The sequence below is a fragment of the Gymnoscopelus braueri genome, assembly GCF_963280865.1.
Source record: "Gymnoscopelus braueri genome assembly, chromosome: 4".
NCBI lineage: Eukaryota > Metazoa > Chordata > Actinopteri > Myctophiformes > Myctophidae > Gymnoscopelus > Gymnoscopelus braueri.
The window spans coordinates 28,417,452-28,440,724 of NC_137605.1; the positions used below are offsets into that span (position 1 = coordinate 28,417,452).

The window sequence follows — 23,273 nt, forward strand, 5'->3', positions numbered from 1 at the left end:
GTAGTAACTAAAGTTTTCAAATAATTGTAGTGGAATAAAAAGCACAATATTAGAAGTAAAAGTAGGCCTCCTGAAAATTGGAAATACTCCAGTAAATACCTCAAAATTGTACTTAAGTACAGTACTTTACACCACTGCATACAATGCTGTGCAGCAGAAGATTGCAATGCAGGGACCGGATCAGAGGAGAAGACGCATCTTTCAGCTGGAGCATAAAGTAATATAGCAAGGTGCACCTGGGCAGAGTTCTGTACATTTCCTTACAATAACACACAGTAGTGTTTGCTTAATAGCCTCTTCAGAATGATACTCAAACTTGTTATTATAGCACTCCTCCTTTTGACCAGTGTGTTTAGCCAAGATATGAATGTCGATGACATCTGGAGAGAACACAGCAAACAGGTAAGTCTCTAGTTAGTTGTTTTACCAATGTCAACTTCCAAATAGCCTAGTCTACATCCATGTTGGTTATGAGTGCTGCTGATCATGTATCCGTCCGTAAGGCGTTTAGCATATTATAGTATATTATTGTTTATCTTTAAATGTCTCGATGAATTGAATACACAGGAGGACCACAATGGAAATAAGCAATGTTTTGTGTTATCCTTTTAGCATCCTTTTGTATAAATCTGTACCACTGTACTTTTTTTGCAAACTGTTAATAAAGTATTCAATCAATCAATCAAAAAAAAAACTTGTAATAATAAAAACAATAATAATAATAGTAAATAATATAATCAAAATCCTCTTTCTTTTTTCTCGTAGAGAAAAGTGCCACAATCTGAACCAGTTGGGAACATCGTGAAGAGAGCAATAGCCTCCAGAGTCAGACTGTCTGGTAAGATGAAAGGCTAATTAAGATCAACATGTTTTAGCCGAGATTAGCCTACATTTGCAGTGTTTTCATTGATGAATTAATTTGTCTTTCTTTTTAACTAGCCAAAATGCAGTTAACACGGAAACGTAAGTTTTCCCCCTGTATCAGCCTTCAATTGGCCTATATCAGAGATCAGGGATATATTAACAAATGCCTAATTGATAATTGGATGTGACAGCTAATCATGATCAATTAAGTCTTTGACAATATATGCCTTCTTCTCTCTGCCATTTTAAGTCACCTGCGATCATGTCACCCGTTAGAATAAAGCAAAATAGACTATAGGCCTGTTTGGTTACATTGAAAGTGGAATAGGCTATTTTGACACACTTCTTCCACCTCTGGTTCTAGGTCAGAAGTTTCAAGTCTTTGTGGGACTGATGGGGAAAAGGAGTTTTAAGGAACATGGTATGATTAATTGCATTGATAATTGATGCACAGGGCATTGCATTGATATGGGATTGTCTTGAAAATAGATTATTTCGTCCTTACAGGTGTCACCTGAAGACTATCAACTGTGAAGAAAAGGATATTTTTTTCTCCCAATGGTTGTTTCAGTAAAAAAAAAAAAAAACACATCAGTGTAAATGCTCTTATTAATATCTAGACGTAGCAGTGCCATCTAGTGGTTGTCGTCAATAGAGGTGAATTAGGCCTATCCATTTCCAACAGTATAATAACATGTACATTACCAGTAAATGTATAACATCACTTCAAAAGTGTTCAACATAGCATCACTTTCATAATCAATCCATTCAACACTTTGGTATCATCACAGGTTTATTAAGTGACTTTGTACAATACGAATGAAAAATAAAAATACAGAGATGGAGTACATAGCCAAAGCAAAATGTGGTGTTGTATTTTATTCAAATCCCACTGATCTCAAATGTGCAGATTTACCGAAATATTCTCGTCCTGGCTCACTGAATCTATATGAAACAGCTGCTGTGCAGCAGAAACCACTTTATCGTTCTCTTAATATTACAAAATGTTTTACTTCAGCTGGCTCGGTAAATATATTTATATATAAAAATAAACTAAACTGAAATATAACACTTATGAAGTTATAAATGGTGGTCCGAGGCTAGTGGAAGTAGCTAAACAGAAGTAAAGAAAGAGTTACATTTTTGGAGAAAAAAGGAAAATAAAAAAACTTCAGGTGTTTTATCAAAGCCCAAGGTGCATTTTTGCTGTTTTTAGTTCCACGTTTCCTCAGATGTTGCATTGATACAGTTTCATATTAGTCTGCGTCACATAAATGGTAGGAGGATACGATTTACCTGTTACACTAAAAACAATAAAAATTTAGTTAATGCCTTTTCATTTTCTCTATTTAATACCTCATAGAAGATCCGGTGTGTGTGTGTATATACATATACATACACACATATATACACACACACCTTTCTTTATACCTGCTCAGTAAACAACTCACCGGAATATGATTGTACAACAGTTAGACATGTTGTGTGTGTTTTAATTAGTTGCTCTGCATAAAAACATAGACATAATTAAATAGCAACCTTGGGAAAGAAAAATGGAGCAGCAGGGAGGTGGGGTGGGTTTCGGACAGTATTCAGTAATAACAATAATAATAACAATAATAATAATAATAATATGGGTTTGGCCTTTCTAAAATGGTATTATGTAATCTTTTGTTGTTGTTACGGTAAACACATTCCTTGGATGAGTCCCGAGGCAACTACGGAGCTCTCTGGTGGTGGTTTCTGACAGTACATGCAGACCTCCCCCCTCTAGTGGCTGGGAGCAGGACCACAGTTGTGGTGGCGGTACATTAGAAAGAGAGGGACAGGGAGAGTGGAAGGGGGGGGGGTTGGGGGGCAGTGCCACACACTGGTGTCCCGACTGGCAATGTTGGCATGGGGTGTCATGAGGCGGCCCCACTGACTGGCTTTTAAAAGATCTTGCCTTTCTTTTTGTTTTTCTCCAGAGTCCTGTGGGAAGTGAAAGATACAAACAATGTTTACTGTCTTAAAAAAAGTAAATGTTTAAAATGTACTTATTATCTCTCTGGGATGGAAAGCCTATTTTTGCACAGAAAAACATCTGGGGATATACATGCATTATGGCGGACACACATTCCTGGGAGCAACATTTGTATAGGTTATCACTGGAAATTAGAGAAATATATCTATTATTTAGAAATAATAGAAATGTATACATTATTTAGAAGAGATAACGTGTTATAATAAACACAAGAAACCTGTTTTTGTTGTTTTGTGTTGGTGAAATGGTATTTTACACTAAAACTAATTAATTGTCTTCTGTGTTCATTTGTAGTACATACAGTATGTGCTAGGCAGTTGAACCAACACATGGTGGCACAATTGTCAAAGAAAAGATGGAGGAACCAAATCTTCATACATAGTTTGATATGAGTATTCTTATTTCTATTCTACTACACTACCACACTAGTGGGATGAATTTCTGCCGTGACCCAATATAGCAGCGCTAGTCCGAGTAGGCTATTGCTAATTGTTTCTGCGTCCGTCAATACATGCTGTGTCGGATTACTACACTAACGCAGAGGCTGTCAAAGAGTTTTTACACAAATTGAGTTGCATGGCATAAATGTTGAATTAACTGCATGTTTTGCTTTACATCGTGCAAGTGTGATTGACAGTGTAACTGGGACTGTTCAGAAGCAAATAAATCAAGTCATGAGATCGCATAGATGTATGAATCGTGATCTTTTACGAATAATTGTGCAGCCTTAAGCATCACTGGAGCTAATCTCCCCAAGGCTATATACAAGAAAGCTACAGTACTTCCTTCCCTTGAGTCCAGGCTGCATCCCCAGGAAGGGGCAGTGAGTGGCCTGTCCGTTCATTTGTGAATATAAAAAGCTGTGATTGGTAGAGATTCCGCTGAGGTGTCTATCAAAAGATATACTTCCGTTTAATCTACTGCTTCCTAAAGGTTTATTTTGCAACAATCAAACAAAAACATAAGGCTACATGAGCTACTATGTTGGCAATATTTTGTCTTTGTTTTACCCTCATCAGCTTTTACACCTATATTCCAGGGGTGAGGTCACTGCTTTGGTGTGGCATACAGACTTCATCAGGACTGATTTTATGGTTTCGGCTACTCTCTTTTTACAGCGTTTCTCTGATACCAATTCATTCATGATACCATGAAATCTATTAATTGAAATAAACAGTGCTGTTGTTGTCTGTGATGAAACGGACACCAGGATTCTTTTTTTTTTTTTTTTAAGTATGCCTCCTCCGTACCTGGAAGCATCAAGTCTCTGCTGTTCCAGGCGCTGCTGCGCCTCCCAGTTGGCCCGGTCCTCCTCAAACTGACGCCTCTTCTCCTCCAGCTCCTTGTGCTGGGCCTCCAAGTTCTTCTTCATCTGCTCATGACGCCGCTGCAGCTGCAGGGACAGGAATGAGGATACACAGTTAACACCTGTTCACAAATGGACGCTTACATTTGTACTCGATACTAAGGATTTTACTGTGTAACAGACGGCAGCATCGGTTGAGGGGAATAATATATGCCCTATAGGTTAGAATGGTTTGCCCTACATTTATGCATCTTTCAAACAGATTTGTAGATGCCATGAGTGAAATGCACACAAATATGAGCCAACAATCATTGTGTATATTATAAAAACATTTTCACAATTTGATAATCCAATATTTAAATCAATGTCCTAATAATCACATGTAGAAAGAAAATCCAACTAGACCCCCTCTCAATAACTCACATAAACTCAACACAAATAGAAGTGTTCAGCAGAACATCACATTATCAGCTAGACACTCTCTAACAGAGTGCATTCACACCCAAGTAAAGACAGACAGAGACTAACTACGGTAACATTTGTTTTACCTCTGCCTCCGAGTCTTTCAACTTCTGCACTTTCTCTTTGACTTTCATCTCAAACACCTGCTCCATCTCCATCTCCATCTTCTTCATCTTGGTCACGTGATCTCTCCTCTCCTCCTCCATTTGAGCCAAGGGGCTCCTGCAAAGGGGGAAGACACACACACACATACAGAGTCAGCATCAGACATGCACTAGAGTGCATCACCAGTGACCTCCTCACCAGTTAGATGGTACATAATTGTTGTAAACAGTGAACACTGGCCCTTCTTTCCCAGGATAGATGCAACATGTAGGAGTAGTTGAAGGGACACGGTGCGAGAGGAGGGCTGTAGGAGTGACAGGACCCAGCAGGGCTGGGACAGGGTTAAGGACACCCTACCAAACGACCAGGCCTGTGGGAGCATGAGGACCGAAAAGCTGAAGCAAAGAAGAAACCTTTGAACTGTAAAGCGCATAAGCAAAGGTTTGCTTTAAATGTTAGTGATGATCAAGCTAGTTCCATTTGCAGAGTTAGCATGGATGTTATTAGGCTGGACTAATGGTGTTGGCTGGAGGTGGATAGAAACCCAAGAAGTACAAAGGCACATAGACACCTAAAGAACTGGCATAATTTAAGTGCAGAAATGGATTCCCAACCGATTTTCCTTGTGATGGTTCCATGAAAACATCGACCAAGAGTGGAAGATAAGGGCAATGCAGAACAATAAAAGTGGTAAAAAGTGGTAAAAAGGATGCAAAGGGGCATAATAGAAGAGAGTCAAATGTTACAAAGAGTAACATTAGAAGAAAGGATGCCAAATTATACAACGGGGAACATTAAAAGAGAACATTCTGGATGGTACGAAGGGAGATAATAGAAGCGGGCTACAAACAAGAAAACACCTTAAACAAGGGTCTGAAACGACAAACAAAAAAAATGACCACTTACATTCCTTCAACTGTGTCATGTCTAAAAAACAAACACACACAAATACACACATAGCATGCAGTGATGAGACCATGCACTAGAATAAAACAGAAGAACTACTGTCTGAACTACTACTATCAATCAAGGTCTAAGATTCAAACTAGATTTTCCACTGTGAATTGGAGGAATAAAGCCAATGCTTAGGAACAAAAATACCAATGTCTCTTTTGAGACCGTTATCAACAAATATAACTAATACATTAGTAGTGTATTTAATAAGCTTAGCTGTGTGTTAAGACAGCATTATGAGGCTGCTAGTGCCATTCAGCAATAAAGACAGTTTTAGCTTGGCGAGCGATAGCCGTTACTCGAAAGCAGCAAAATGTCCCCTTTTGTGCAACCATTTCAAATGAAGATCTTGTTTGTATGCAACGCATGTAATTCAATGATAGGTTGACTACAATAGCAACATCCATTATGAATGTCACATGCGGCGCCTAACACAAGACAAAAAACATAACCATGTGATAAACAGAAAACACTGTGGAAAAGCATCTGCTAACCAGGAACAGCAATTACCTATAGTATCTACCTAGGTAGAATAGATCTGAATGATTAAATAATGTGAAAACAGCACAGGCTTTGGTCATAAGCTGACTAATGTATACGTTTAAACAAGTCATATAGCAGATTTCTCTCTTATCTACATTCTGGAAAACAATGAATCCAACTGTACTAACTAAACAGTGCAATCCAACACATAGTTTCCTAGCTTGTTAATAGTTCAGTTGCCCAGGACAAAAATGTCAGTGTCTTGAAACTCTGGCTCAAACCACAACATAAACAGTAAAGATCAAGAGAACTAATGTCTTCAAAGCCAGAACACTGACACCATACATCAGTGGTTCTCAAAGTGGTGTCCAGGACCCTTGAGGTGGTTCCAAATGGACCTTTACAGGTCTGTAACTCTGAGTGTACCAGGTCCATTTGGTTCCATTTGTACACTCAGAGTTACGTTAGTCCTTGAAAATAAAAAGTTTGAGAACCACGGCCATACATTAATAGCATGCAATTAGGTGTAGTTCCTGAACATGGAAATAAATCAACATTTTGAAAAAGGGCTTAACAGGGCAGGTCAGAATACATTAGGTAAATAAATTCTACAATTCTGCAGCCAATTTCACCAGAAGCTATACTAATCAGATTTCTCCAAACAATGGATGGCTGTGTCAAAGTGTCAGATAAAGTAGAAAATCATCACCACTACATTTACCCGCATTAGGCCGACAAGTGGCAATTTATCCTGATGCCTGCCTGGTAAGGTGGTCTACTCCAGTGGTTTTCAAGCATTTTGTGCCCATGGCACACAAATAAACAATTCAAAATCTCAAGGCACACCTGTATTCATAGGGACAATAGCCGATCTACAAGCTCTCAACATGTCACAGCATGACGCATTGTGAGGTCGTAGAACTATAAACTACTAAATTGTGCCAACATTAAAAACAAAAAACAATTTACTATAATTTATTTATATGTTTACCTATAATAACATGCCCAAAATAGGGACACCAGGTTGAAAGCTGCAATACAAGCAAAATGCAATACATTATATTGCAATAATAATGTGTGGTTGTCACAAAATCCCAAACAAAAAGTCACACTTGGACGTGTCACACCACTGTGACCCCTGCACACCCTTTGGGAAACACTAATCTACTCTACCAGACAATTTGGCAAGTCACCATCAACCGTTTTAGACGTCCCATGTTGTTCTGAAAATCTTGGTAGGCTTGAAGTTGCTGGTAAATGTTCGCCATGTACTTAACAACCCCCCCCTTTTCTAGCCAAATAACATCAGTCAAGGACTTACTTAGTGGACAGTTGACCCTTGGCCCTGTTGTTATCCACTCCATTGTAGGTGACTGCAGCTAGCTTCCTGCTGCGGTAGTTTTCATAGTGGACGTTGTTGGTGACGTCCTTCAGGTCCTGCATGTGAGTTCTGGAGAGAACCCACAGAGAGAGAGAATCAGAACAGTGGGTGAGAAAAACTCTCTAAAGCCTGATTCATACTTTGTTGCACTATTTTCAGCCGTTCTCTGCCGCGACACCATCGCGTGAATTAGACACAAACATACGAATGGAACCAAATGACCACTTGCAGGTTTGTTAACTCTGAGCGTGTGCAAATGGAACCAAATGCATTTGGTTCCATTCGTACACTCAAGAGTTTTACAGTGTACCCACACAGTTCACTGATGCTTCCTCTGGTAGTTTATTCAGCAGAAAAGGGTGGATGTTAAAGTGTCTACCCGTGTATATAGTTACTGAGACTTTAATATCCAACTACACAGCACCAGGCATAATCTATGGTTTACTCCCTTTGTTCATTTTGGGATGACAGAGCAATGATTTGTCATTACCTGATGAGCATGTCTCTGAGGATGGTGAAGTCACAGTGGTCACCGTTTTCAACTGGTCAAGGACGAAAAAACAAATGCATCACAATCTTAATCAATTCACTTGGCCATTTAACATGAAAAGAAAATAGTCTAAATCAGTGGTTCTCAGACTGATGGATCTGTGATCTTGTGGGACCAGCTGCTGAGTAAGGTTACAGGTGCCTTATTTTTATTACCATTTCTATAGTTGAATGTGTTTACTTTTTATATTCGACTTGCATTAAAGCAAGTGGTTAAGTACACCGTTGTCCATTGTCGTCTTACCTTCTGCCACACCCCAGGGGTACTGTCTTCCCCTGGCCCTCTTGCCATTCACCTCCATGATGGTGTTACTTCCCACTACAGCCAGTGGCAACTTGTCCTGAGACAAAAAACAAAGTAACGCGTGACCAAGGGAGGAAATTAAGTTTAGCTGATAAACATTTGGTTTATCCCAAAATAACATTTGGCTGATCCCAAAATTCACCACAAGTTTTTGTCCTTTCTGAAATACCGATATTTAGAAACAGAATAGCACCTCTACAACAGTACAACAACAAGTAGTAGTTGGTAGAATAGAGAAACAGCCTAAACGATGCAGCCTTTGGTTGATCTTAATTCGCTACTCTAGGCTAAACTATACTTTGAACAAATATGGAGTATGAAAAAACGTGTTAATGTAAAACAAGTGATTTTTTGCTGTACAACAAAATATGAATTAGACTTAACAGTAAACAACACTTTGTAACGTGGTGTGTAGACCTCGCAAGTCACCTACCTTTATCTTCTTCACCAGCCTGTTCTCTTCCTCGTCGTCGGTCTCTGGGAACTCATAGATTTTGATTTTGTGCTCTTGGATTTCCCGCATGATCTGTCGGCAGAATGTGGACAGAGAGAATGGTCTCTTAGATTTCTTTCAATCACACCCCAACCAATCCAAGTTTGGAGACATGAATTAGAAAAAAATATGACATGTTCTATGAAACAATGGTTTCTAAAGGGTGATGTATTCTTAGTTGCGCGCCGGTGTTGCTTACTGAAACAATGAAGCCGACCCACGCACAGCGTAATGCATTGTGATCTTATAGATCTATTATTTTTGTTGCGCAACCAAGTATAACAGGCCCTTTAGTTTGGAGCACATCATCACGCTCACTCACGTTAGCTCCTGCTGTCAGAAGCATATTTACTGTACACAGCAGTGTTATCCAGATCTGCCCTACACAAATCAATTTCAAATGACCATGGTCAGACGTTTTACCAATCGGGCTGCTTATTCTGATAAATCAGAACTAATCATTGGGTATTAAAAATGGAGAGTTTCTGGGCCAACTCTTCTGGCACCCAAGGAGCTAGTTATGAGAGCCCTCTTTGTTCTCTCCAGTTTCTTTTTTTTTTAAACTAAACAATTACATAAAAAACACACTACACCAGAGGCTGCTCTTTAATCAGAAGAGCCTTACATCTAGTTATGTCACGTGTGTGCATAGAATCACAAAAACAAATGCATCCTGCCACAATCGTTAACCTCATTAACCCCGGCACATCGTGACCCGTTCTGAGCTTATTGCAGGTCAGCTATTTTTGCCATTTGCCGTACAACAAAGTATATACAGTAGGGCAGGGGTGGGCAACCGCCTCTTTTTGACCTACCAGGTTAGATTGGGCTTCTGGGGTGATCAATTGAGTTGACCAAATACAACCATCATTCACAATTATCGTTTGATGTGCAAAAAAACTCCTCAATGTCTCCCCAGATAGTCAGAATGTATTACCTTACCTTTATTGTTCATATTTAATGATTGACTCATTCTTTGTTAGGTTTAATTATTAAATTATACTTATTCTATGCTTGTATTATTCTAATTAGCAGACTATAATAAGATAAGCAATGGTGTTTTCACGGTCTGACACTGGGTGCTCATGTCCCCGCCCCTGGTATAGGAAGTGGTTAAATAGCTAAATCATTTCTTGTGTGGGCTTTGTTCAAAACCACTCACCTGCTTCTTGAACTGTGTGCACTCCTCTGGGGTGAGGGTGTCTGCTTTGGCGATCAGCGGAATGACGTTAACTTTCTCATGCAACCGTTTCATGAATTCAATGTCTAGAGGCTTCAGGCTGCAGGGACACAAAGGCACAGGCTTGTAAACAGGTTTGCATACTAACTTTATTTTATCATTATTTTATCATGGTCATAGTGGCTGGGGAGGGAGAACTAAAAATAATGCAAAATGATGCTTTGTGTCAGGTACATCTAAAAGTTTACCAACAAAGCCAAGATTTCTTTCATTCTTTTTTTCTTTCACCTTTATTTATTCAGGAAGGACAATTGAGAGCCAGCTCTCTTTTCCAATGACGCCCTGATTACAGTGTACACATTTAGACGGAAAGTCACTGTATAATAGCAAAAAATAATAATGCTTATTTATCAATAGCCATACACTACCTTCATATCTTTTTGATTAGGCTTTAAGACACAATAAGAAATGACTATGTACATAAAGACCTCTTAGTGTTTTGAAATCTTATTCAAGCAGCAAGGACAAGCTAGGGGATTAAAGACGTTCTGATGTGACAGTGGATAAATGACTGTTCATAGCACTCAATGAAGAAGCCAACTATAGCTCTTTACCCTTGTAAAGCTCAGCATTGCTTGCCGGTGCACACAGTAACCACACGCATAAAATTCAGTTAGTCCAAATGGACCTGTCTGATTCAGCCATTTAGGATTCCTCATAAAGCACTCCAGGGAACACGCAGAGCAGAATACAGTTTGCTGCTCAATATCCAGATTGTCTGTACTGAGGCTTGCTCTGAGTAACATGAGGTTACTGTGGTTCGTGTGAGAGAGCGGTCAGCTGGTGCATGAGAGTGTGTGTTTGTGTTAGCAGTAAGCATATGCTGACCATCCTCAATACTAGAGTGCTGCTTGTCTGGGTACAGAGGGCAGGCTTGTACACAGTACACACAATGTCTTATAGAGGACACAGATTGAGGTTGGAGGGATGGAGGAAGAAAGAAAGATTGGAGGGAGGGAGGGAGGGAGAGAGAGAAAGTAAGGACATAGGCTTCATCACTGTTTACAGAGAGCTGTGCATTTACATGCACTCAAATTCAGAAACTCTACACGTGATTCACATTACAACCAGCCACATGCACACCTCTTGAAAGAGACCGAAGCAGCAAGTGTACAGCCTCTTTCATATAGTGAGTCAGTGACTCTTCAGCGCTGTAATAGCAGAGCTGCCATACAACTACAGAAGGTTTGGCTGACTGGGACTAATACAAAAAAATCTATAAAACATTTCTCATAGTCAACACTTTATAAAACATTTAGGCATCACTATCATCTGCTACAGATACTGCAATCTCATCTCTGTCTCTGAATGCCTCGTGTGAGATCATTATTAACCCTGACTTCACCGGGCCAGCTGACTTGGAACACACAATTTACAATGGCCTCCCGGAGGGTTGCACAATAAACACATTCACACACTCGACTAGGAGCTGCCAAGTACTATCACAGCCTTCTACTGGAGGCCTCTGAGCTGCTCCAGAGAAGTGATAGGCTATATTTTTTACTCCAGTGGACAATCCTGAACCTGATGATGTGTCCGAGTGCATCAGAAGGTGAGAGCTATTTCAAGGCAATGCTACTCCCAGACTCACCCGTGGCCCGAGGGGGCGATGAAGTAGAGGCAGCAGTGGATTCGGCTATCGGGCATCTGTCGCCTGTTCACCCGTGACTCTGAGTTCAGGTAGTCCTCAAACTTGCTGTCTATATGGTCGATGACTGGCTGCCAGCTGCACAATGCACATTACATCCATAGTCAGGGAAACTGAAACCACCCACATGCCAAATTGACCAGTGATTAATGGGACAAAATGTAGGCGCTCTTTTACCAGTTGCTGTTGTCGACAGCATCTCCAAAACCTGGGGTGTCGACTATTGTGAGCAGTAGCTGGACGCCGCCTTCCTTTACTAACACTTTGGATTGCTCCACCTAGGACAAGAGAAAGGACATAAAATCATTAGAATTCTTATTCAGTGAACATATGATTATTTTTTTTAAATAAAAAGGTGACATTGGATTTACAGTATCCTCGTGAGAACACACCTTGTGTTCTCACCAGACACGAAAATATTTGTTTGAGTGGCTTGATTACATACAGTAAATGCAAAGACACGACTTGGTGCAGCGTTGCATCGAGTGGCGTCGTGAACTAGGCGAATGGGGCGACGCGAACACATCGATTCAGCACTTCAGTATCTTCGCTGCAGCTGGAAAATCCCAACTGAGGCAACGTTCGCTTTCCCCCCACTTGACCCTTCGCGTCACCACAGCCAATCATCGTTGATGTCGTTCTGTAGGATATGTTATGCTACGCTGAAGATGGCAACTTGACTCCTTGATTGATCCAGCTCCAACCGACAAGGAACCAGCAACACGGGAAAGACAACACACAAGCCCTTACAGAGGCTGCTCATAAATAATACAGAAATACAAATTATGTTCAATAGTAATGAGCAGGTGGCTCTTAAAAGAGACGTTTTGGGTGTTTTTGTAACTCAAGAGTGTACAAATTGAACCATCTGCCAGGATGGAGAAAAATACACAGTCGATGTGTTTTTGACAGCTTGATTGAATTAAGTTAGGGCGAAATGCCAAAATATTCCTATCGGCCATCGTTGGCCCAAAAATCGGTTTGACGATATATTCACGCTAGAAAAGCAATAATGTGAGAACAGCTCCCAGTCCTTTAAGCTCGAGTTATACTTCGCCGTACAGCGGGTCGCGTGTCTAAAATAGCAGATCTACAAGCTCACAACGCATTGTGAGCTTGTAGATCTGCTATTTTCAGCGCACGACAGAGTATACATTCGGCTGTAACACATGCAGTGTCGGGTTACTATAGTAACGTGACTGCATGCTGTCAATGAACAAACCGAGATGAAATGGCATGACTATATATTTCTGCTTTCATGCACCAATCTCACTCTCTTACTGACCAAAACTTGTTAAGACAACAAAGCATTGTAAAACATATCACTTCCATTGGACATTCTTTTAGGACTAAGCTAAGATCACAGGCTAGGAGATGAAGTGAAGTTGAAGCAGAGAAGCCTACCTCAGTTTGCAGCAACAATGTGGTGAAACACACCCATCCAGGTTAACTTTTTTATATTCGGACAAATAATAGATCATGCTGCTGCAGGATAAATCAGCCGCCCGGGCCGCCCTCCCCTGTAACTAAAAGGGACTCGCAACGCGCGTCGGGTCACGAATGAATTCACATTTCAAATCGCATTGATTGACTGGTGATATTATAAACATAAACTGACACAAGTTTTAATATCCAGACTTGACAGCAAAAGTTAAGAATCAAGTGCTGGATCTTGTGAGACCGGGAGACATGCGTTCCTGCATCATCAAGCTTGCAAATGCACAGCGAGGATTTGCAGAAACTAGAGCTGTAGATTCAATTTCGTTTTAATATAAAAAATATAATATTTAATAGAAACTAGGAAAGCAAAAGCTATTCCCTCTTTCCTCTGCTCTCCTCCGCTCCATTCAGTAGCCTACCTACTGGGGAGGGGACTACGTTTTGTAGCCTAGACTCGTCGTAAATAAGCGCAACAAGAGTGTGCCTTCATCATAATCATCATCAATGGTTATTAGAATGGCCCAAATTGATTCATTTCGCGCACGCTTGGTATTATGCTTTATATTTAATTTGGCTATATTTGAAGAGTTTAATTCTCGAGGAGGCAGACCATTAGGATACATTTATTTAGCAAAATAAAATGACAAATATCGGCCAAAATAATCGGCCAATAAAAACAACCGGCGATTGGACTCATCCAATCGCCGATTGCCAATATATTCGCCATATCGTCCAACCTTAGATTGTATTGAAACATTTTAGTCATGACATTTATAAAATGTGGTACCGTTTCCATGTATGTGAAGTGATTGACAACAAGCATGAAGAGGCGATTAGTTGAGCACGCGAATGAACGCTTTTCTTCCATCGCAACACCCAGCAACCAAAATGACTCAAGCAACTAGAAATACATTTCATCTTCCGGTCTGAATGAACCCTTAATCGTACAATGGTTTCCCATGCCAAAAATAGCAGATCTAGAAACTCACAATGTGTCGCACCCATCGTACGACGAAGTATGAATTAGGCATGACTATGACTAGCTAGCTAGCTTTATAGTCCCGATCTGTCCCTCCATCAGATGTCCCTGCCCTTGCATGGCATGTACATGTGTACATGACACAAAAAACAATGACGCTGGGCCTGGGCAACGTGTGCCGACATGCACTGCAACACTGTGCTATTAGCCAACTATGTTGATGAACCAGAGGAGCAAATGAGCATCTGGAAATAGCAGTGTTGTGAGCCAGGAACCAGACAGACCACGTTGAGTGTATGGCACTTGAAACACTCAAGGCTTCTGGGCCGTGTTATGTAATTAGGAAAGATAAACATTAAGACATGATCACTCGCCAACTGTTAGAACAAAGAAACAGGGATAATAACCTGAAGTGATTGTCTAAATCTCAAATGCAGAGCATAAGCCAAATGCTTCAACTTTCACCTACTCGTGAGCTTCACGGAATGTCATGATCTGTGGTTAGGAACATATTGGCCTTGGAGGCGTAAAGGGATACGCCAATTTTTCGGCACATAAGCTCTTTCAGCTCACTGCAGTGCAGTGCTGGAACACTGGAAGGAGTTTCACCTCTCTGTGTATCTGTATTTAGCACATTGCACACTAGCACAATGGTGGATGGCATAAGCTATCCTGGCAATGTCTCAATCCTCTCTAGGAGCTGGATACATGGCGTGATCGTTTTACAAGCTCTAGTTAAGCAATCATTTGACTAAAGACTAAATCTGCCCAAAAGCAGCAGTGTAATAGGTCAAATGCAGCTTTACTTGCACTCTACCTGTACAGTCTTTTTAACTCGATGTGAAGGTCCAGGGTATTCTGCTGAATACAGGTCTGTTAGGAACAGAGAGTTGATCAATGTGGACTTTCCCAGCCCCGACTCACCTGGAAAAAGAAAAAAAAGGAGGGGGCAACCACATCAGGATTTGGGAAAAAACTCATCTCTCATTATGTAAAGACACTGACACATATGAAGATAAAAAAGTGAATTCATTAAAAATACATGTTATCAATTGCCCCTCTGTTACGCCAAATCACAGATCAGTATTGGCATTACAATAGGAGTGGAAACCAATAAATAAATCACCCAACATAAAAACAATTGAAAGTCCATGCAGTGTAATTGAGGAGGCACTGGCATTTGTTTAAGGGCAAAGACAACAACATAACACAGTGAATGGCTCGCTGTGCGGTCTGCAGGGCTTCTCAAGCATGCCCAGCCATTCTGTGCCTGGTCTCCGAGCTCGCAATGAATGGGATCATTAGCCCGATGGAAATGACCACTGGCACTGACTGTCCGCTCTGGTTGGTAGCCATGAGTCAATATTTGAAGAGCCACCCTTTACTAAAATGGTTGTATTTAAGTTAACTGTTTGCACACAGCAACAGCTGAGTTTATTGTCCATACATGGTGCATGTAATAATGTGCCACTGCATGGATGTTAACCGTGATGCGTATGTGACATGATTACAAGCAAGAGGCGTGAGGTGGACCACTCAGAGCTGTATGGAACTAAATGGGTTGATGTGTCATGTGCTCAGTGAGGCATGGTGCGACGTGCCAATTGCTGCCGAGTGCTGCACCTTCCCGTTCTAGCTCTCCCTCTCTCAGCTTTCTTCTTTCACACCACCCTGCTGATGCAAGGTGTTGCAAATTAAGCATGTGAGAGAGCAAGTAAGGCTAAAAAAGACTTGAGAAACTAAGAAAAAGTGACAGCACCAAAAAGGCTATCATTTTTTTAACCTTTTTTTCTAACTTGTGATATAACTCCAACCAACCCTTTTTTTCTGAATGAGATGTCACTTCTACATATATGCAGTATGCCTATTGCATGTGGCAAATGTATTTCTGTGTATTAGCATTCTGCTAAATGGCTAATAGTGGATGTATTTGTAACGGGCCAAAGCATTTATCCAGCTCATTTACTTTTAAGGGCAATTCGAAGGATGGGAGCTTTGTACCAGACGAGCCATTTCTCGTGCATGCGGCTCGTAACACAAAATGATGAGAGTGCAGTGCAACACAAAGAATTGGTCCTGTTTAACAAGTGCCACTGTAAACCAATAAGCTGAAACAGAAGCTGACTGTACGGCGCGCAATGGGAGACGAGCTATTCTTAGAGGCGCGGCGGGGACACATTCTGTTCATCTCACCACAGGAAATGGTTTTGACCCAAAGAAACATTTTCCCTCCAAACAGGGGCTGATTAGCCAAGGAAGGTCTTGGCTTTGTGTCAACCACCACATCCAAGTGCTTCAGAAGAATGCTTGTATTTTAACTTGCAGAGGGCAGTTCTGGATATAGTCTATGTAAATGTTTCTGTTCTGAGAGGAAGAGAAGTCAAGGAGCTGAAGTCAACTAAAGGAACCGGGATGTTCTCCTCCTGAACCAACTCACAACAGTAACCAGTGACCAATCCAGAGACATGTACGCAGATGCGGCTGCATACTCTCACTTTCATCCTGACACACACAACAGTACAAACACATGTGCGCTCACACACACACACACACACACACACACACACACACACACACACACACACACACACACTCCAAATAACAAACCACAGCACAAGACTTTAAAATGCCAACCACAATGAATACAATGAAATGATTGAAACAAAGCAAGGGAAAAGTGAGGACTGTATAGCGTGTGTTCTTACCCACAACCATCAGGGTGAACTCAAAGCCCCTCTTCACTGACTTCCTGTACACTTGGTTGGGAAGGCTTGCAAAGCCCACATATCCCTCCAGATTCTTTTGTTGCTGAAAGGTAGCAAGAAAAACACAAAACTTTATCATGATCATCGTAGCATTTAACATTATTACATCAGGTTATCCTCTACTTGTTGCGAACTATTCCATTTCCCTCAACAGATATTATTATTATTATTACTTAAACTGGAATGCAGATCCTTTTCTATGTGGTCCTGTCATTCAAAAAAAAATTATCAGGGCAATACAATAGTAATAATACAATACTCACTGTTGCTGTTTGGCAATTTGTTTCCAACATGCAGAAAAGGCAGCATTTCCAGGGTCATAAAACAAACAGGAGAGAACACAAAGTCAAAGACATAAGACATCTGACAAATAACAAGCAATTCTCTTTTTGGAATCAGTCTCACAAGCCATCAAGTCAATAAGTTAAATGATGCGCGCTTTGGCCAGGATAAAAGTGCAGATAGTTGGCTAGCGTGATGCAATGTTCCAGTCCACTAGGTCTTTTAATGTCAATGCCGGGCACCATCAAGCAAGGCCCATTTACCATTAGTTTGCTTAGCCCGGAGGCTAGGAGAGGATTTCTGCCTCTTGCGTTGACCTATCTCTCGCTCACAGCAGCCAATGAGTTTTAATGCTGCTACCATAGAACAGTGGTTCTCAACCTGTGGGTTGGGACCCCCAGGGGAGTCCCCACACATGATTCTTTTTTGGGGCGGGGTCCCCAGATGACAGTGAAGTGACAATTTAAGGTTTTTTAAGACCTTAAAAAAGAAAAAAAAAAAAAAAGGAAAAGACCATCAAAAGTAATCAACAAAACTATACTATAAAAACTGGTCAAACATTGGCTAAATTGTCAAATATTTCCTAGTGCCCACTCTTCTCTAGTGCCCAGTCTTCCCAAAAAAAATTGCCCACATTTCCCTAGTGCCCAAACTTCCTAGCGACCAGTTTTCCCAGTGCCCACTCTGTTTTGGTACCCAGATTTCCCCGGTACTCACTCTTCTCTAGTGCCCTGTCTTCACAAAACATGGTGCCCAGATTTTCCTAGTGCTCACTCTTTCTAGTGCCCACTGTTTTTGGTGCCCAGATTTCCCTAGTGCCCACTCTTCTCACCCCAAAGTGCCCAGTTTTCCGAGTACCCCAGTCTTCCTAAAAATGGTGCCCAGATTTCCTACAAGATCACAACGCCTCGCGATTTGCTATTTCCCCAGTATTTATCTGTGGAACCGAGTCAAACTAAATGTAATGGGGCTCAACTCCTACTTCAAATATGATTATTTTGGGGGGTCACAGCCTGAAAAGGTTGATAACCATTGCCATAGATAGAACACGGTGACTAGCTGACAGGATGTGCTGCACTTTACAGCATCAGTGTGGTGAACCGTGAACACGACCTGCTCTTTAACAGAGCAGAAATGTCTCAACATCACTGAGGGTAAACTTCAATAGCAACTGAAAAACAACACCACAGATGAAGAATGTTAAGTGTGAGGACTTCCTGAATGTAGTTCTGAAATGACACTATTGGCTTCATTGAGGTTAAGTCAGACAGCAGTCACAGCACGTCTGAGGAAGTGGTGACAGGTGTAAGACTGAAACAGAGGTGGAGGATGATGAGTTTAATAATGAATAGCTACTCATCAACAGCACACCATTTTCTTGAAAAACAGGTTGAGTGTGCTGAGTGAGTAGTGGAGATCAGTCAGGGGACAGAGACTATTAAAGTCAAAACGAGATCCAGCTTAATCCAGATTAGATGGACATCTCTAACCTCCTGATCTTTTCCAAATCATAGGGCACTTTCTCGTTTTGATGCACAACTCTCACACGCACAAGCACGCACGCACAGGGTGAAGGAGGGAGAGAGACACACACACACACACACACACACACACACACAGTGAGTGAGCGATCAAGGAAAATGTCTGATCTAAACATCCAGCTTTTGAACCAACGTTTTCCACTCAATGGAGTCAGACATTTTTTATTCTGGTTATCTCGCCAAAAATAAATCAGAATCAGCCAAGTAACTATAACGTTGCGTTGTTAGCAACCATGGTGTAGCTACGTTTAGCGAATGTCGTTAGCCCTCAAGCTGAGGACCCAAGTTACCATTAATGTTAGCCGTTTGACCCAACACACTAAACTAAGTTAACTTAGCCTGGGGACACCCTTGAAACACCAAACAGCAGCTTCGGCGTAACTTTAACTGTGTAAATAGCAGCAACTGAAAGTACCACGAACACAAGAGTGTAAAACAGAAAGCTAGCTAAAGAAAGACAGGAAATGACACTCCCGTTAGGTTAGCAGCTAAGCTAACATTTAGCTAGCTTTAGCCACACATCCAAGTGGTTGGGGGACGACTGGGCGTTGGTTGCTCTGGACAACTGTTAGTGGCTTAAATACTATTCAAAGACAAACTCCCTTAAACCAGCACTCTGGTGCTAAAACAACATTTAGTATCGCTACTGCTTAACAGCGACGTTTTATCCATATCTAGTGACACAGTAGCCGAGCTATAGTCTCTCACCCATAATGTTGACGTTCCCTGCCGCCTCAAAAAACCGATCATTCACAACCCGACATTCCCCTTCTCTCTTGCTTGCTACTTTGCTTTGGCTACGCAGCAAAATGTACGTAAGGGAGATGGTGGGAACAGAGCGCACGCCCCGAAACCTGCGCACGTCTGTTCGTGAATCGCACGAGGAAGAACAACGGGCCAGTGTTGCCAGGGCAGGTTTGGTGTGAGAGAAATAAGCGACCGGGTCTATGAAAACAAGCCACAAAGAAGACTATTGTAGGCCGCATGAGCACGACGGCTATTTGAAAATAGCAGATCTACAAGCTCACAAAGCGTCGCGATGCGGCACGTTGTGAGCTTGTAGATCTGCTATTTTCTTATAAAAAGAATCTTGGACAAAAAAGGGGAATATTTGGAAGATTGTTTGAAACATTCTTCTTTGACCGACTACATCAAACGTGAGGTAGACTCGGGCAAATACTGCGGCATGGTCATGCTGGACCTCCAAAAGGCGTTTGACACTGTAAACCACTCAATTCTACTTGATAAGCTGAGGGCGATTGGTTTTGATTGAACATCACTAAATTGGATGAGATCTTACTTGGAGGGAAGAGAGCAAGTGGTTGACATCAACGGAACCATGTCCTCATCCCTCCCGGTGAGCTGCGGGGTTCCTCAAGGCAGCATTCTAGGGCCGTTACTGTTCCTACTATACATTAACGACATGAATACTGCCTGTAACTGCAAACTGTTCCTGTTCGCTGATGACTCAGCACTCCTGATCTCGGGTGAGGACAAGATGCAAGTTGAGGAAGCTCTCAGCTCCGAACTTTCCAAAATCCGTACCTGGCTTACCGATAACAAACTGTCACTACACCTTGGGAAAACTGAATCCATTCTCTTTGGGACCAAACATTCCCTCAGTAAGATGAAGGTTAATGACTTCAAGGTCAAAGTCGATGACACAATCATCTCTAGCAAAGAAGAGATTACCTATTTGGGATGTATTCTTGACAAATACCTCACAGGAGAAAGCATGGCAACAAAGGTGGTCAAAGGAGTAAACCAGAGAACCAGATGTATGGGCAGAGTTTCCCCTTTTGTCAACCCTCAGGCCCTCAGGACCCTCTCAGGGGCCCTGATTCAGCCCCTTTTTGACTATGCTTGCTCCTCTTGGTACTCCAACACCTCAGTGTCACTGAAGACTAAGCTTCAAACCTCCCAAAACAAACTGATTCGACTACTTCTCGGACTGGGGCCCATGACCCACCTCACTCCCACTCACTTTACCAGCCTAGGCTGGCTCAGGGTGGAAGACAGGGTTAAACAACTAAAAATGAGACTGGTCTTCAAAATTCTAAATGCAGATTTGCCCGAAATGCTCCCTATAGACCATATTCACACGGCGGCCATATTGGAATTTAACATTGAAAGTGCCGCCACCCGGGGTGGCTACTTTCATTGACTTCATAGAAACATGGCCGCCGTGTGAATATGGTCTATACCCGCTTATCTGTCAAAATACCTCCAAAAAGTTAGTGACACCCACAGTCACGAAACTAGAGGGAGCGTAAACAACAACCTGGTACCACCCACCCATAAAACAAACATGGGCAAATTCTCCTTCTACACCACGGCCACCGAGGTATGGAATAACCTAACCCTAGCCATGGTTCACATGACGCTTGTATACAAGCGTCATGGTGCCGAGTCCCCCTGGTCTAAAGTTGTGTTCGATTTTTTCACATTGCCATCTCTCACATAAACATAAACGTTCAGATTTCAAATATAAAGTGCTTACCACCGAGCCACGGATGTTACAAGGCGATGCGGACCGCGATGAGTACCCGTATCTCCCGTATTGTTCAATAAAAAGCATTTTAATCCCATCGCCGGCCATTTTCTCCAAATTGTCTCCGATACTTTCAACCATGCGACACTAATGGTTGGGAGGTGTATTGCACTCTGATACATTACAAAACAAAAAAAGAAAATGGCCGGCGATGGGATTAAAATGCTTTTTATTGAACAATACGGGAGATACGGGTACTCATCACGGTCCGCATCGCCTTGTAACATCCGTGGCTCGGTGGTAAGCACTTTATATTTGAAATCTGAACGTTTATGTTTATGTGAGAGATGGCAATGTGAAAAAATCGAACACAACTTTAGACCAGGGGGACTCGGCACCATGACTGTCATGGTATGACAGTCATGTTTCAGGGCTAAACCTAACCCCATCCCTCAAAAAATGCAGTTCGTTGGGCTCATTCAAAACAGCCCAAACAACTCATCTTTCTGGAGGCCATAAGAGGAGGTAGTACCAGTTTCCCTGTAGACAGATGACCCCCTCCCCCTTTTTTTTGTATATACTTTTATTTTATTTTTTATGATGCTTTTTTTGTACATAGTGGTATTTTTTTCTCTGTTTCTTATGTTGATTTGAACTGTTTGGTTGCTACTATATATGTCTATGAAATTAATTCAAGGACCCCAACGGAAACAAGTCTGCAAGGACTTTTTTGGTCGTACCTTTTAGACAAAAGTATTATAAATGTAACTGTGCTGTTTTACATTCTTTTGCCTTATAAAAATGTCAATCAATCAATCAAAACAGCACACATCTGGCACAAAACATTTTCAGGTGGGGGTTAGGGACAAATACTTGGGGGTCCGTCCATGACATGAACATTTTGAGAACCACTGGTTTAAATATGAATTAGCCCAAACAAGCCCAAATAAGCATACACTTTTGAAACAAGCCCCAAAAAATGCAACCCCACAACTACCAATATTTACAAGAAACTTTATAGAATTTCAATGAATTGAGTTCAAAGGACCCCAATGGAAACAAGCCATAGCGCTTTCTTGGGTATAATCCAATCCTTTCCTTTCCTGTGCTATTTTTTGCAAACTGCTAGTATTCAATCAATCAATCAAAGAAAAAGAAGCCCAAAGTCGCTTATAATAAGTCGACATGGCAACACGGACAACGACGTCATCTCGCGACAGCCTGTACATTCTTTCAGTCTGGGCAAGTTATCGCGACAGTTAACTTAGTCGTTCATTGAGCAGGGTTGCCATGTCTGCCTATTATAAGCCACTTTGGGCTTATTTTTCTGTAAAGTTGTATTTAAATATTGGTAGTTGCGGGTTGCGGTTTTTTTGGGGCTTGTTTCTAAGTGTAGTTGCTTATTTTGGGCTTGTTTCCTTATGTCTAAACCAGTGGTTCTTAAACAGTCAAGAAAAAAACAGTCACCCCCCAAATTGGTATTTGTCTTGTCCGCAGATCCCATCTGAAAATATTTTGTGCCCGGGACCCCCATACAAGATTTGTGTTCTTGTAATCTTTCAAAAATATTCCACATTTTTCAAGTTTTTTGTTGTTGAAAAAAGCAGATCTACAAGCTCACAATGCGTCGCTTGTAGATCGGCTGTTCAAAGGTTCATGTGCTCAAAGGTTCATGTGCTCATGTAGCCTAGTCGCTTCTTTTGGGCTTGTTTTTATAGACCTTGTTGCTTGTTTCTCTCGCAACACCTGGCAACACTGATGAGAATGTTTTGCGGAGCATGGTTTGTGTTAAACGGGCGCCGCCGTCGTTTTTTCTACACACCACAATATCATCATTAATTTGTGGTAAAGAAATAAATAGTAATTGTAGGGATACAATATTGTTCACACATGCCATATGCAATTGATTATGGTATAATGCATCATGGTTTTGCAGCCATCATCTTTCTATTTTTTAATTTAA

The 23,273-nt window shown here is 41.4% G+C and overlaps 1 protein-coding gene across 2 annotated transcripts; it reads right to left on the bottom strand.

The window, feature by feature from the left end:
* Positions 1-1,639: 1,639 nt before the first annotated feature.
* septin7b (septin 7b) lies at positions 1,640-17,034 on the bottom strand. 2 transcript variants are annotated; one of them, XM_080427375.1, is made up of 13 exons: positions 16,937-17,034; positions 15,049-15,155; positions 11,990-12,090; positions 11,756-11,890; positions 10,087-10,204; positions 8,865-8,957; positions 8,372-8,468; positions 8,069-8,120; positions 7,519-7,647; positions 5,667-5,687; positions 4,742-4,877; positions 4,138-4,280; positions 1,640-2,835 (listed from the first exon to the last, which is right to left on the bottom strand). In XM_080427375.1, the coding sequence occupies exons 1-13, from the start codon at positions 16,944-16,946 to the stop codon at positions 2,796-2,798; spliced, it is 1,182 nt and encodes a 393-aa protein (XP_080283501.1). In that variant the 5' UTR covers positions 16,947-17,034; the 3' UTR covers positions 1,640-2,795. The 2 variants fall into 2 exon arrangements, with proteins under 2 accessions (XP_080283501.1, XP_080283502.1); XM_080427376.1 differs by lacking the exon at positions 5,667-5,687.
* Between the last annotated feature and the right edge of the window lie 6,239 nt (positions 17,035-23,273).

Bases quoted from the DNA above. Each gene is read 5' to 3' on its own strand.
- septin7b (XM_080427375.1), bottom strand. The intron at 8,121-8,371 runs GTAAGACGACAA...GTCCTTGACCAG, and splicing joins CCCCTGGGGTGTGGCAGAAG to TTGAAAACGGTGACCACTGT. The intron at 4,878-5,666 runs GTAAGTGGTCAT...CCCCCTTTGCAG, and splicing joins CATGACACAGTTGAAGGAAT to GAGCCCCTTGGCTCAAATGG.